General features: G+C 49.4%; 1 protein-coding gene across 1 annotated transcript in view; it reads left to right on the top strand.

Annotated features, from left to right (window-relative positions):
* The first annotated feature begins 202 nt into the window (after positions 1–202).
* The window catches only part of PPP5C (protein phosphatase 5 catalytic subunit), a 48,275-nt gene continuing 34,358 nt past the window's right edge, over positions 203–14,119 (top strand). Inside the window, exons 1-3 of the mRNA XM_075016405.1 lie at positions 203–347; positions 11,768–12,009; positions 13,576–13,723. Of these exons, the coding sequence (XP_074872506.1) occupies positions 227–347; positions 11,768–12,009; positions 13,576–13,723 (511 nt within the window). The 5' untranslated portion in view covers positions 203–226. The remainder of the gene's footprint in view (positions 348–11,767; positions 12,010–13,575; positions 13,724–14,119) is intronic.

Below are 14,119 nucleotides of genomic sequence, written 5' to 3' on the forward strand. Positions count from 1 at the left end.
TTCCCGAGAGTCTATGGTTCGGAGTCTCTCTTCCCTCGCTCCCCCTCGTCTCTATGGTTGGGCCGCGTGCCCCGCCCCCTCGCCGCCGGAGGGGGCCTGGAGCCCCAGCGCGCGTGCGCTCCTTTGCGACCTTTCCTGCGGCTCCTCCCCCCTGGCGTTTGCGGCAGCGCTCGGCGCCGGGGCGGTTGGGCGCGCGCGGTTGCTAGGGTCGCTTTACGGCCCGGCGATGGCGGAGGGAGAGCGGGCGGAGCAGAGCGGCGGCCCTGGCCGGCCCCCCCGGGAGGGGGAGGCGGGGGCGCTGGAGCGGGCGGAGACCCTCAAGATCCAGGCCAACGTGTACTTCAAAGGTACCGGGGGTGGGGGCTGCAAAATGGGGAGCCTTCGGGGTGGGGGCTGCAAAATAGGGAGCCCTGGGGGGGGGGAGCCTGCCAGATAGTGAGCTGTGGGGGAGCCATTGAATTAAGAGCTGCCAGATATTGAGCCTTTCGCTTGCGGGGCTGCTCGACAGTGAGTTGGGGGAAAGGGACTGCCAGATATGGAGCCGTTGGGGGTGCCATTGGGAGGAAGGACTGCTAGATAGTGAGCCGGGGAAGGGCTTACCGGATAGGAGAGCACTGGGGGCACTGCCAGATGAGATGCCACTGCGGGAGAGTCACAGAGGGTGGGGGACTGCCACAGAGGGAGCCATTCTAGGGAGAGGTCGGGGGGGGGGAACCAGATGGGGACTCACAAGATGTGTGGGAGCGATGGTTGTGTGAGGGTCCTGCCAGCAAGGAGCCCAGTGGAGAGGGGCTACCAGAGCGTGAGTGTGTGGGCAGCACAGAAGGTGGTAGATAGCTAGAGGCAGCCTTGCCTAGTGGCGAGAGCAGAGGAGTAGCAGTCAGGGCACCAGCATCGTAGTCCTGAATTCCAAGGCCACAAGGGACCACTGTGAAAAGCTACCTTGGCTCCTGCTATCACACAGGAGATATAACAGCCTCCAAATAGTTCCTAGAGCGGATCTCTTTGAAACACGCCCCATCTTCATTTAAACGTGGTTGGTGGTAGAGAATTCGGACCACCCTCTGTAACTTGTTCCGAAGGTGGCTTATCCTCAGCATTAAAAATGCATGCCTTACATGGGATGGATGGATGGATGCAGGAGTGTTGTTGAGCGTAGTCATTAGAGCTGGGGACTGGCTCCTGGTTTGTGTTCCTGACTCTGCACCTGTCCTGTGGATTGGCCATAGGCAGGACGTGTTCCTTCTCTGTGTCCCAGTTTCTCTATCTGTAAAAAGGGAACAATGGTCTTGATCTGCTTAGTACAGAGTTTGGAAAGATGCTGATGAAAAGCACTAGCTAAGATTTCAAGGTTTTCATCCTCGCTGCTATTTGTCGTTTTGTTCAGGACAGAAGCCTCACATGAGCAATGGAAACACTGCCTTGTGTACTTGATCCCCTTGCCACTGCCACCATGTGGAACTCAATTTGCAGGATGGACATGAGGGCAATGAAAAGTGCATTCTGGCATAAAGAGCGAATGCTTTCCCCCTTATGTTGCTCTTTTTTGGGGTTCTCCAAGCAGTTTGCAAGGATTTGTTAATTAGCTGCTACATTCCCTTGGACATCCTAATGTTATATTTGGGGAAAGAGAGGCACAGGAAGTGACTTTGTTCAGGGTCCTCTGAGCAGTCTTTGCTAGAGTCGAGAGTAGAACCCAGGAGTTCCAGTGCCAAGTTCTCTCTTCTAACCACTGAGGCCTATTCTGCCCTTGCAGGTTTTAGTTGTTATTTCTCAGGAAGTGATTTTCTTTTTAATTAAAGCATTTACACCAGTACAAGCCTTCATATAGGAGCAGTTGTACGGTGATCGCTAAGGGGAATAAACTGTACTAGTCAAAACACATTTACACTGGTTTAATTGTCCACGTGGATGTTGTACTGCTGTAAGAGCGCTGGTACATTTAAAGTGTGTAAATCAGAGTAAGAGAGGCTGAGCTAGCAAAGGGCCTTGTATGTGTGAACACGGTCAGCTGAAGTGATCAACATAATAATCTGTTGATAGGGTTAGTGTTAGAAGAGATGTTGATCTGTCAGAGGGTTTTCTTTACATATGGCGCTGTTCTGGAATAACTGTACAGTTGAATCAGTTTAAAAAAAATCAGTGCAAACTCCACGTGTGAACACTTTTATTTCCATTCAAACCAGGTTTATTTTGGTTGATCTTGAACTGGTGATGAATCAGATAAAAGTAACCAGAAATAAGTCCCTCATAAATCAAGTGTCCACATAGCAGTATTCATTATAGTTTAACTAGGGCAACTTTTTCGGTTTCAGATACTTATTCCGGAATAAGACCATCCACACGCACAGTTATTCTGGAGTGACTATTTTGTTTTAAATTTACATTCTCCCTTATTCTGAAATACCTTGTGTGGACAAGTGCTTATTCTGGAATAAGAGTGCCTTTTTTCAAATGAGTTGAATCCCTATTGGAAATGGCTTAGGCCAAGGCAGAGCAAGGCCTTCTTGTTCTTGGATAATAGTGTGCACATATGATGTTATTCCTGAATGGCTGTTCTGCTTTACATTCTCACCCTATCTAATTCGAAAGTAACTTTCAAGTTGAGACAAGCCCTGAGGTAAGGGCATACAGTCTGATGCAAGAGTGGGCATACTCCCTCAGGGCAGGATTTGTTGAGCCAAGCTAAATGAGATTCAATTATTGGAGCAAGAAACTGGCAGGAGACAGAAGACCTTGTGAATGGGTGTTGCAAATAGGGCACTGGTTCCCATAGGGTCCCACCTTGTGACTTTGGTTCTGAAGGCTTCAGAAGCACCTTGGCCGCCTCTGGGAGCAATGTGCAGGCAGAGGTGGTTTTTTGAGCATAAACAGGGAGTGACTGGCTGTGCCCTGCCATCTGGGAGCTGCCTTGAGAAATACCTGCCATGCCATGCAATCCAAGAGTGGATGTGGCCTTCTTGGAAGAGGCCTTGTGTGTGAGCTCAGTAAGACCCCTTGTCTTTATGCCTGAGTTTCTTCTGTCCATGGGAGTGTCTGGCTGGCCTTGTGCTAAAAAGACCCCATCTTGTGATCCCAGCTTTGGGAACTTTCCAGCAGGAGGGAGCCTCTTTTCTTTCTTGCTGTTTGTCAGTCATTTCTTTTTCACTTTAACCCTCCTCTCTGCAGGCAGCCCATCAGGGGAGCCTGGAAGTTGGCTCTTTCCCTGAAACAAGAGGGCTCATAGCACTTCTAAAAAGGCTTTGACTCCTGCCTTACTGAGCTGTGGTGCATGGAAATTGGGCAGTGTATGTAGCTAGAAGCTGTCCCTGACTTAGTGTGTAGTGAGATCAACTTCTCAGGTATCTCTTCACTAGAGTTAAAGCCCCTATACTACATACACAGTTTTGTGAGTGGTCCCTGGGAATTCAGGAGAGTGTCTGTAAAGATTGAAGTTAAACATGTGTAGAGGAAGGATGGCCCGGTGACCATGGCTCCTTAGTTTAGCCTTGTGGAGAATGAGAGTCTTACTTTGCCTCTCTGTGCCATTGGGAAAACAGCACTGCTGTACCTCATTGGGGTGTTGTGAAAGTAGGTGCACTGAGGATTGGGAGGAGCTTTGAGATCTAGGAAAAGAAAGTGCTGTATGAGAGAGGTGCTATCAAATGCCAGGAGGATCAGAGCCCTAACTTCTAAGTGAGTGCTGGTGAACATGTAGCTGTGTTTTAAGTATTGTTGGGGGGGCAGGGGCAGAGTAATTTGTTTATGTTTAAAATGGAGTGATGTAATTGATTTTAGTCCTGCAGGGATCCTGTTTCTTGTCCTCCTTCATATTTTGGATTTGATAAAACTTCAGGTCTGTGATTTGCAGTGAATGTGCCACTAGGGGCTTCCTTTGCCACCCTTTAAAATATACAACATTGATTTCTGGAGGCTTTAGTGCTAAGAGGGTGTTGGAAATTTCAGAAAAAAGCAAAAATGAACCGGTCGGGAGGCTGGAGGGAGATATATGTGTATATATACACACATGTATACACACACGTAGAGAGAGAGGCACGTGCCGTGCCTAATTTGGGCAAATGACTACAGGCTGTGTGACGGAGGTGGGCAGTGCATAAGTACCTGGTAGAATCCATGGCTGAGAAGGTTACTGCAATACAGGGGGATGAAACAAAGCATGGGCTGATTATCAGGGAGAATATTTTCTGGCCTTGAAAGTTGACCTTAACAGGATCTGAACCCCAGGAAGGGAAGGAAATTGTATCGGGACTGGACAAGCCCTGGAGCAATCATCGCTGTGAAGGGACAGTCTGGACTTGAGCCCTGTGCTGGATTTCTTGGGATCTAGCAGCTTGTGCCCTTCACTGATTTCAGTGACCTCTGTGATGATTGATGATTTCATTTAAAAGGGGATTGGTGCGGGGGGGTGGGAGTGCCCGGCCCCAGGGACCTGCCCATGCCAGGTTGTTCCGTGTAGAAGGGGGTGCCAGCCAGCGAGCTAGTGTTCCAGATAGAGCAGCTGCTGTATCCTGTGGGAAAGCAACAGCAAGCCAGGGCTCCACGGGGGGCGGAGGAGCTGGGCGCTTCATCCTCAACCAGTGAAATAGTCTCCAGGCTTTTCTCCAGTTCTGGGCAGTCCAGACTTTACCCGGTGTTTTGGGGGACTGTTGTCTGGTGGCTTCAGCATGATCTCTCAGGGCAGAAGCACTCAATGCATGTGACGGATTTTGTGGACGCAGCAACCATCCTGTGTGTTTTCTCCATATGCTGACCCAGCTCTGTGCAGATGGTTGGTTCAGCAGACCACAACACTGGTACCCAGAAAGACCACACCTTAGGTTGGTGGCAGAAAGGCTTGGCCGAGTTTATGGTCTATAAAGCATGTTACCAATGTCCCACACTCTGCCTGGGTGCGCTGCGTGTACGCTCATGTTAATTGACCAGCACATTCAACAGCAAGTCATCCCCTAAGCCAGTGCACATTGAACCTCTCTAATCCAGCACCCTTGGAACCTGACCTGTGCTGAATGAGAGAATTTGCCAGACCGTGGGAGGTCAATGTTGTCTAGCAGCATTAACAAGACTTCCACAGCTTATTGGGCTCTTAGAAGACATTTACGGGTAAATTACAGCTAAATAAGAGCGTACACGTACGCCTCATTGATGCTTGGGAGAGGAAGAATGCAATAGCAGCAGCCGCACCAACTGAGCCAGGACAATTCCCTTGCCCCCACTGTGAATGCCCATGCCGTTCAGAGCTTGGACTCCTCAGCCACATGCGAGTACGCAACTGATGAGCCTGTGCAAACTCAAAACGTCATCATTGGACACGACAGACTACCTACTACTACAGCTAAATAACAGCCCTGAACGCTGACAGCTGGGACTGGTAGCTGGAAACAAACTTTATGAGACCATGGGAAACATGGTCATTTCCGTGATAAATAGTCATTTAGTTTACTAAAATAATGCCAGATTATGGATGTTGCTGAATGAGAGCATGCTGGATTAGAGAGGTTCATCTTGTACAAAGAATTAAGAGGGGGAGTGTACAATGATGTTTATGGGTGAAACAAACAATTTACATACCACCTGTGCTTTATGACATCTTTTGTTTTGTTACCTCTCCTTTGCTCTTGATGTTTCAGACAAAACATCCATGTTCATCCCTTCTGTTTAAACCCTCATGTACTCCTTTGGGGTTGGAACTGGGCTAGTCTTCTTGGATGTGTTTACATGAACTTCCTAACTATCAGGGCAATTAAGCATTGGAATAAATTGCCTAGGGAGGTTCTGGAATCTCCCTCATTGGAGATTTTCAAGAGCAGGTTAGACAAACACCCGTCTAGATATTATTTAGTCCTGTCATGAGTTCAGGAAACTGGATTAGATGATTGCTTGAGGTCCTTCCAGTCCTATGAACACCCATTGCCTAGTACCTGGGAATACTCTGTCTTAGCCACAGTAGCTGAGGAACTTGTAAGCAAACCTCTGCCTGTCTTTGGCTCCTAGCATGGCCTCGCTTTGCTGCCTGTGGTTATGATCTCAGGTCTTGTCCCACGTCCTGTGCTGCAGGCATTCTCTCTTTTACGTTTCCCTGCTTTTCATCTTTTTTTGGGGAGTATGTTTACCTATCATTTTAGAAAAGCATAATACACGGACTGAATGTGACCCAATGGGCTAAACACTGTTATATGGCTACCTTACGTTCCCATCCACACATTCATGTCCCGTCTCTCCTTTGGCCAGCACGGTCCCATCTATGACCAGTAGACAGTTTTTAGTTTCCATTGTAGTTTCCATATGGTAGGCCTGGGAATGTTAGGTCCAGGATTTTGATTGAAGAGTATAATTCTATGAGCATTGGAAGGACTCCCATGTCCTTAATATAATCATTTCTATATGAGCAATGTGTAAGCAATAAAAGGAACACTGTAAGTATAGTGTTCATTCCTGATTATATAATAGAAAAGCATATTGAATAACATACAAATACCTACACAAACAACAAGCACTCCTGTGGCACCTTGGAGACCAACACGTTTCTTAGGTCATGAGCTAAAAAATTTGTTCATCTGTAAGGTGCCACAGGACACCTTGTTGCTTGTGAAGTTAGACTAATACGGCTACCCCATAAAAATATCTGGTAATATCCGTGGTCTTGTGATTGTAAGTACCTAAACCTTACATATTAGCACAGCTTTGTTATTAGCCAAGCCAATTTTTTTTTCCAATCTGCTGCTGTAATTTTGCATTTTTCATTTGATAAAGCATACAACAGCCCTTTCCAATTAGGGAAATTACAATAACTGCTTGCACAATCATGAAAATTAGGCTGTTCGGACTATAGGTAGTGAGATGACACCTTCTGGGAGTAACAGAGAGGTAGCCATGTTAGTCTGTACTCCAACAAAACAAAGCAGCTGAAATGTAGCCCTTTAAAGATGAACAAAATGATTTACTCGGTGATGAGCTTTCGTGGGAAGTGGGTCTGTCTCACGAAAGCTCATCACCGAGTAAATCATTTTGTTCGTCTATAAAATGATACATTTCTGCTACCTTCTGTAAGGTTCACCAACGTGTTTCTACCTCCTCTTTTACATGGTCTCCTCTAACTGCTGAATTAGATTAACTCTGGGTACCAAAGCTCCCTGTTTGTGTTACTGTGTCCTGTATGCATCCATGTAATAGCATAATATGGGAAATAACCTGATCAGTAGATCATTGTTGTCAGGAAGAGTGATGCGTTCAGTGAGCACACTTACACTGCTGGTTGGCTGGAAAGCGTGTGTTTGTGTTTGTTACCTTTACGCAGAACCTAGGACGGGTTTGTTCATGCATTGTCAAATTAGATTATCCCAATGCACAAACCAAATAATTTACTCACACCACATCGGTGGCCAATTCTTTCTGTACCAGTGGAGGCCAGACCTTTTTTGTACTGTTAATGTCAATAGTGGCATAGCATTCACAGCTGCCACCCATTATTCTTTGTGCAGCAGGCCTGTTTGATTTCAGAACCTGTTTCTGTGGCCAGGTGCATGCTAGGGGAGTGTTGAACATCAATGCTTACTGGGGTTCCTACAGTGTTGGCAAAAGGTACTTTATTGGAGCTTGGGTCCACCCTGAGAGAACCATGCAAATCTGAATATTTTTATTCTTCCCGCTGTTTATGAGCAACACCCTGTCAGAGTTAGCAAATTGTAAGAAATCTGGAGTAACGTTCTATTTCTGTTCCTGCATCAGTGTTATAAAAGTGGCGCCAGTTAATAAGTGGGCCAGATTTTATAGCTTTATTTGTAACACGCTTTGGTTGATTACTTCATTTCTGTTGTCTCCCTCTGCTGCCCAGGCCACTGCCAAAGAAGCATTGTTTTCCAAACCATTGCTCATTGAAAGAATAGTGGTGATGAGGAATTCAAACCATTGGGCAATCAAATGTATGTTATCAACGGCTATTACATGTCGATTAAGCTATAGGCTAATATGGCCTTCTGTTTTCACGGCCTTTCCATCCCATTGGTGACGCTGTTCGTTTCTAGATTTAGGTTTTCAACATCTGTGTTCCACACAGACATGCTGCAGCTTGAGCCTCCCAACAGGTCTACGATGCTTCTCATGTCCCATCCTCGATGCTTCATTAAAGGATTTTGAAAAACTTTCCAATATTATAACTGTACCCTAATCCCTGTATCAGATCAGTCGTATTGTTGTTGCATTGTGTGCAATGCTGGCTGAATTTAATGTGTGTGGTGCATCCAGCTCTCCCTTCCACATTTTCCACCGTGTATTCAGCATTAGGCTGTAGGATGATGCCTGATTCCATCCCGTTTGCAAATTTGGGCATCCCGCTGATGGAATAGTAAGTGCTGGGGATGAGATCGGTACCACAGTAGTACAGGTCATTAACACTCACACATGATAAATACATTTGTTTTACAGTGTTACAGTTTAGGTGGTGGTTGATAGCATTAGCTGGACTTTTTTTGACCCACAGGTGGCATGGCTTGAGCAAGCTCCTGGCTGCATGGAGGAGGGTGGGCAGGCCCGCCTCGTGTGCTGATGAAAATCAGCTCCTATGGCACTCCTGGTGCCCATGCTGGGGATTGCTGACCCCTGTTCCAGAGTGACCGATTGCACCTATTACAGTTACCCACAGCATAGCCTTATTAATACTCTCACATTCTGCGGACAGACTTTTCTTGAGGTACCAATTTTACTAAGTCATGGTGGCTTTTAAAAAATGCGCTCACTACCACAATTGCTCGTGCTTATGCAATGTCCAGTAAACAGCAAGAGTGGCTTGGTTGCATATGCTCAATTTACTTTTGAGGGCTGTTAAAGTACTAAACTGTTGGTCTCTCCTTGGGTCCTGTGTAATCATACTGACAATGCAGATTTCTTTGTACACTGGGGTACAATGCAAAGGGGAAATGTCATTATTACGGCAGCCAAGACCGGAGCCTTTATTAATGTTCTCTTAATATTTGCCCTTGTTTTTTCTAGCTAAGTCCACTGATGTCTTCTAAGACTCTTGTATAAAGGTCCTGCCTTTTTTGCATATCCCACTTTAAACTCCTGACAAAAATGTGTGAACCTTGCCATAACTTTAGTGTCCACTGGCATGGAAAGGTACAATGCATTCCACCCATACTGTGGCATTTGATCTACCTGCTGCCCTGAGTTTAATTCCTAAGTACTGCACCAGTTTCTCTTTAACTGAGATTTTGAAATGGTAAGTTGTAGGCCCTGTGGTTACAGCACCGCAGCACAGGCTGCCCTAGTTTTTCACATTCTTTTTTGTCCCGCTGTAATGGAGTTGGGGGAGTGCAAGTGTGAGACTCAGGCTGGATGTGTGTGAGACAAGCAGAGCAGCTCCCAGCGGCTAAGGATGACCCTGGGTCTATAACCTAGGCTGGCAGGTAAGACCTCTGTCCTGAACAAAGAGGAGGGAGGAGCCAAAGGGGGTTTTTTGAATGAGAGGCTGTGATGGGGTTCTGGGGTCCCCCAAGCTCTGCACCCCGTCCGCAGGCAGGAGAGTCTCTCACTTAGCAGGAGAACAGCGGGTTTATTAGCCGACAGGACACAGCATTGTACAGAGGAGTCAGTGCAGCAGGCAGAGACAGCCAGTCCAATTCATGTTGGGGAGAGGAGGCCCCGAGGGGCCCCCAGAGCCAGGGCCTTGCCCCCTCCTTGGTCTTGCTCTCTCCCTCAGCCCAGACTAACTGCTTCCAACTCCCAGTTCCAATTCATACCCCTCAGGCTCCACCTCCTCCTTTGTCTGCAGTACAGAGGTGTTACCTGGTCATCAAGGTTACCCTCAGCAGGAGCCCCACACCCTCTGTGAGCCACTCACATACACACAGGTATCCCCCACTCCATCACAGAGGCGGCAGTTGGAAGCTGGGGGAAGAGGCAGCTGGAAGGCAGCCAGCTTGGCGATGGGGGAAGCTACACCCCAGAGGGGCACCCCATGGGCTCCTCTCCCCAGGACGGGTTGGAATGACTGTCTCTGCCGGCTGTACTGACACCTCTGTGAGAAACTGGGCCTCTGTCGCCCAATAAACTTCCTGTTCTACCTGCTAAGTGAGAGTCACTCCTGCCTGCGGATGGGGTGCAGTGCTTGGGGACCCCTGAATCCCATCACACCTGCTCACTTCTGAAATAGCATCCACTTGATGCTCTGTTGGTCTTGTTTGTAAAAGTATTTCTCTTTCTAGCATGTTTCTCACAATGGTATGAAATATAGTTGGTGCATCACGGTAGCCCATGGGTCAGACCATACGGCACTGGGGGCTGTGAAATGCAGAAGGTACTTGAGACAGTAGGCTCAGTTGAAAGCCCCAGAAATCCTCTCCTATGTCAGATACAGAGAATCACTTCATTTCCGGGGCCGGGGGAATAAATGCAGCAGTTCTGGGTAAGCTGCTAATGCAGGAGCCCTTTGCTTGGCTGCTTTGCTTAGTTCTGGGTAATAATTGTCGTTCTTCTGTTCTGCCTGGTTTCTTTACTGGCCAGATGGGGGCAGCAATAGATGCTTGAACACCTTCAGCTAAGCCCTTGCTTTTCTAATTCTTGTCTGACCTGCCTAGCCATGGCGTGAGCAGGCAGGCTCGCACCCTCGGGAAGGCCTGGCTGGCACAGCAGGGGAGGAAGTTGGCAGAGCCAGTGGGAGAGATGACACATTTGCAGATGATACTAAGGTAGGGGGTCAGGTAGATACATTGGGGGATAGGGACAGGGTCTAGAGTAACCTAGACAAATTCGACAATTGGGCCAAAAGAAATCGGATGAGGTTCAACAAGGAGAAGTGCAGAGTCTGCCCTTGGGATGGAAGAATCAAAGAAGTGTTAAGGGCTGGGGACCAGCTGGCTAAGTGGCAATGCAGCGGAAAAGGACCTGGGAATTACAATGGATGAGAGGCTGGATAGGAGTCAGCAGTGTGCCCTTGTAACCAAGCAGGCGAGCAGCGTATTGGGGTGCATTAGGAGAAGCATTTCCAGCAGATTTAGAAGTTATTTTTTCCCTCTACTTGGCACGGGTGAGGCCACATCTAGAGTATTGCGTCCAGTTCTGGGCCCCCCAAGTATAGAAAGGATGTGGATTCATTGGAGAGGCTTCAGGGGAAGGCAGCGAAAATGATTAAGAGGCTGGAGCACATGACCCAAGAGGAAAGGCTGAGAGATTTGGGCTTATTTAGTTTGCAGTAGAGAAGACTGAGGGGTGATTTGGTAGCAGCCTTCAGCTTCTTGAAAGGGGGCTTTAAAGAGGATGTTCGCCAATCCAGACTGTTCACAGTGGTGACAGATGACAGAACAAGGGGCAATGGTCTCAAGTTAGAGGGGAGGTGTAGGTTGGGTATTGGGGAATACTATTTCCCCAGGAGTGTAGTGAAGCACTGGAATGTGTTACTGAGAGAGGTGGTGGAATCTCCATCCCTGGAAGTTTTTAAGTCCCAGCTTGACAAAGTCCTGGCTGGGGTGCCTTAGTTGGGGTTGATCCTGCTTTGGGTGGGGGGCGGGGGCTGGACTAGATGACCTCCTGAGGTCCCTTCCAGTCTTCGGATTCTATGAGTTTACAGCTGTTGAGCTGACACGTACCCTTGAGCCTGCTGGCGTGTCAGGGAGCATTCAGAAACAACCCAGAGCTGTGAGCAGCCTCCTGCTGCGGTGACTGCCCCCGAATGGATCTTTCAGAATGCTCCTCTCTCCCTGGAGGGCCTCTGTGCTGCTTGGCCCTACCCATCCCTGAGCCCAGTGATGCCCCATCTCTGCTCTCCTCCCCGCAGGCAAGGACTACGAGAACGCCGTGAAGTATTACAGTGAGGCCATTGTCCTGAACCCCTCCAACGCCATCTACTACGGCAACCGCAGCCTGGCCTACCTGCGGACAGAGTGCTATGGCTACGCCCTGGCCGACGCCACCAAGGCTATCGAGCTGGACAAGAAGTACATCAAAGGCTACTACCGGCGAGCTACCAGCAACATGGCCCTGGGCAAGTTCAAGGCGGCCCTGCGTGACTACGAGACGGTGAGTGCCAGCAGGGTGCACTGTGGGGGGGATCCCAGCTTGGTCCCTCCAGCATTGCGATGCACAGCTTGAAATCTGCCTTTGGTAACCCCTGGCCACCTGCACCAGAGTGGTGGTGGTCACCTGGTTGCAGCTGAGAGCAGTGGTAGCCTTGGAGGGCATCACAGCAAGGATGGTGCTGGGTTGAAATGGGGTCAGGGGGTGAGGTAGCACTAGGATGATCCTGAGCAGACGGCTCTTCTGCCTCTGTTCTGGGGAATGTTTCCTATCAGTCAGGCCCGCTTGACTGCAGAATTGTCTCCTTGGGTCAGCGCAGAGATTCCGTTGATTGGGACACGAAGGTGCCATGGTGGCCAACAAAACATCCCCCTTACTTCCTCCCTCTACCCCTTGTGTGTCCCTGGTCCACCTGCTCACTGCTGCTGAGAGCAGGGCCCTGCGTAGCATGCTGTGCCCGCTGCTGGGCTCCCCGTGTAATGCAAAGATGGGGGTCGTGTTTCATGCCCTGCCTGTTCTCTCAGCTAGCCCTGCTCACTGCAGGGCAGTAGGTTGCTGTAAGACTCCCTTATGATACCTGCCCAGCTGGCTGGAAGTGTGCTGTCCCCTCCCCCTTCGGCGACTGGAGCAGGAAATCAGCGACCCGCCATTGTGGGATGTCCACTTCCCTGTCCAAGCCAGGATGGTTCATTTCAGTCCTCTTACTGCTGTGCTTTTGAACCACCAGATCAATGACAGACGAGGCCCAGACTCCATGGGGACGGGCCAAAAAGCCATTGAATCTGGCTGCGGACTTGCCGCTGCTGCGCTGAGCCCGGGGGCTGGTTTAGAAAAGATGTGACAGATCCTGACATTGGAGGTGTTGGTTCATGGTTGTCTGTGAGGTCTCCCACAGGCCTTTGTGCAGATGGCATGTTGGGGGGGTGGGTTATCGCACAGTGAGGCCTTGGCTAATTGTATGCCATGAGTATCGATAGCTTGTGCCCGATGTTTTCTAAACACTATTGGTCTTTGCCTCTATTCCCAGAACTAGACTTGGCTTAGTTTGATGGAGGCCCTTTCCTGACCCCCACCCCACTTCTCCAGCAGTTGTAGTGCTGCTAGGCTCCCCCAAACCATAACGAAGGTGTCTGTTGAGAGGATCACCGTGCTTTCAGTGGGTGAGACTGAACGATGTGCCCAGTGCTACAAAGCTAGCAGTAGAACCCGGGAGCCCTGCCTCTCAGACTCCCTGCTCTCAACGTGGGTCTAGTCCCCACTCCTCTGTCAGAGGCAGGAGTCAGACTCAGAAGCCTCGTCTCCCAGCCCCTCTGCTCTAAACCCTAGACCCACCACCTCCTACAGGTAGGAGGAGAAATCTGCCTTCCAGTTCCTCTGGTCCAAACACTGTAGTCCCCTCCTCTCCCAGAGCTCGAAGTAGGACCAAAGAGTCCCCTTCTCCTAGCCTAATGCCTAGTCTTGTGCTTCTTGGTGCCCTACCTGGGCTTCCCCCTTTGTCTGCCTTTCCCTCGGTTTCTCTTTCCTGCCTGGCCCTGGCCTGTAAGGAGCTCTGTGCTCTCGTCCGTCCAGGTGGTGAAGGTGAAGCCAAACGACAAAGATGCCAAGATGAAGTATCAGGAGTGCAATAAGATTGTGAAGCAGAAGGCGTTTGAGCGTGCCATCGCCAGCGACGAGCACAAGCGCTCTGTGGTCGACTCCCTGGACATAGAGAGCATGAGTGAGTGGGGGAGCAGGGCAGTGGGCCTGGCTTCTCTGGGCACAGGGATCCCATGGGGCGCTAGTGGAGAACTGGCTGACCTGCAGGAGGGGCAGTTAGCATGAGCTCTCGAAGCAACCCTAAGGCCCAAAGAACTAATGGGACCCATGGGTGTCAATGGGGATAGTGAGTAGGGGAAGAGAGATTTTCCCTTTGCACCCGGCCTTGGTGAGCCAACGCTGGATCCCACGTCCAGCTCTGGTGCCTGTGTTGTGAAAGGGATGTTGCAGATATGTTGAGAGTGCGCAAAAAGCCAGGAAACCCATCTGAGGGCTGGAAAATTGTCTGGTAGAGACGGACCGAGCTCAATTTGCCCGGCTGATCCAAGAGAAGATGGAGCGGTGATTTGATTAGTGT

The sequence above is a fragment of the Carettochelys insculpta genome, chromosome 22 (assembly GCF_033958435.1).
Source record: "Carettochelys insculpta isolate YL-2023 chromosome 22, ASM3395843v1, whole genome shotgun sequence".
NCBI lineage: Eukaryota > Metazoa > Chordata > Testudines > Carettochelyidae > Carettochelys > Carettochelys insculpta.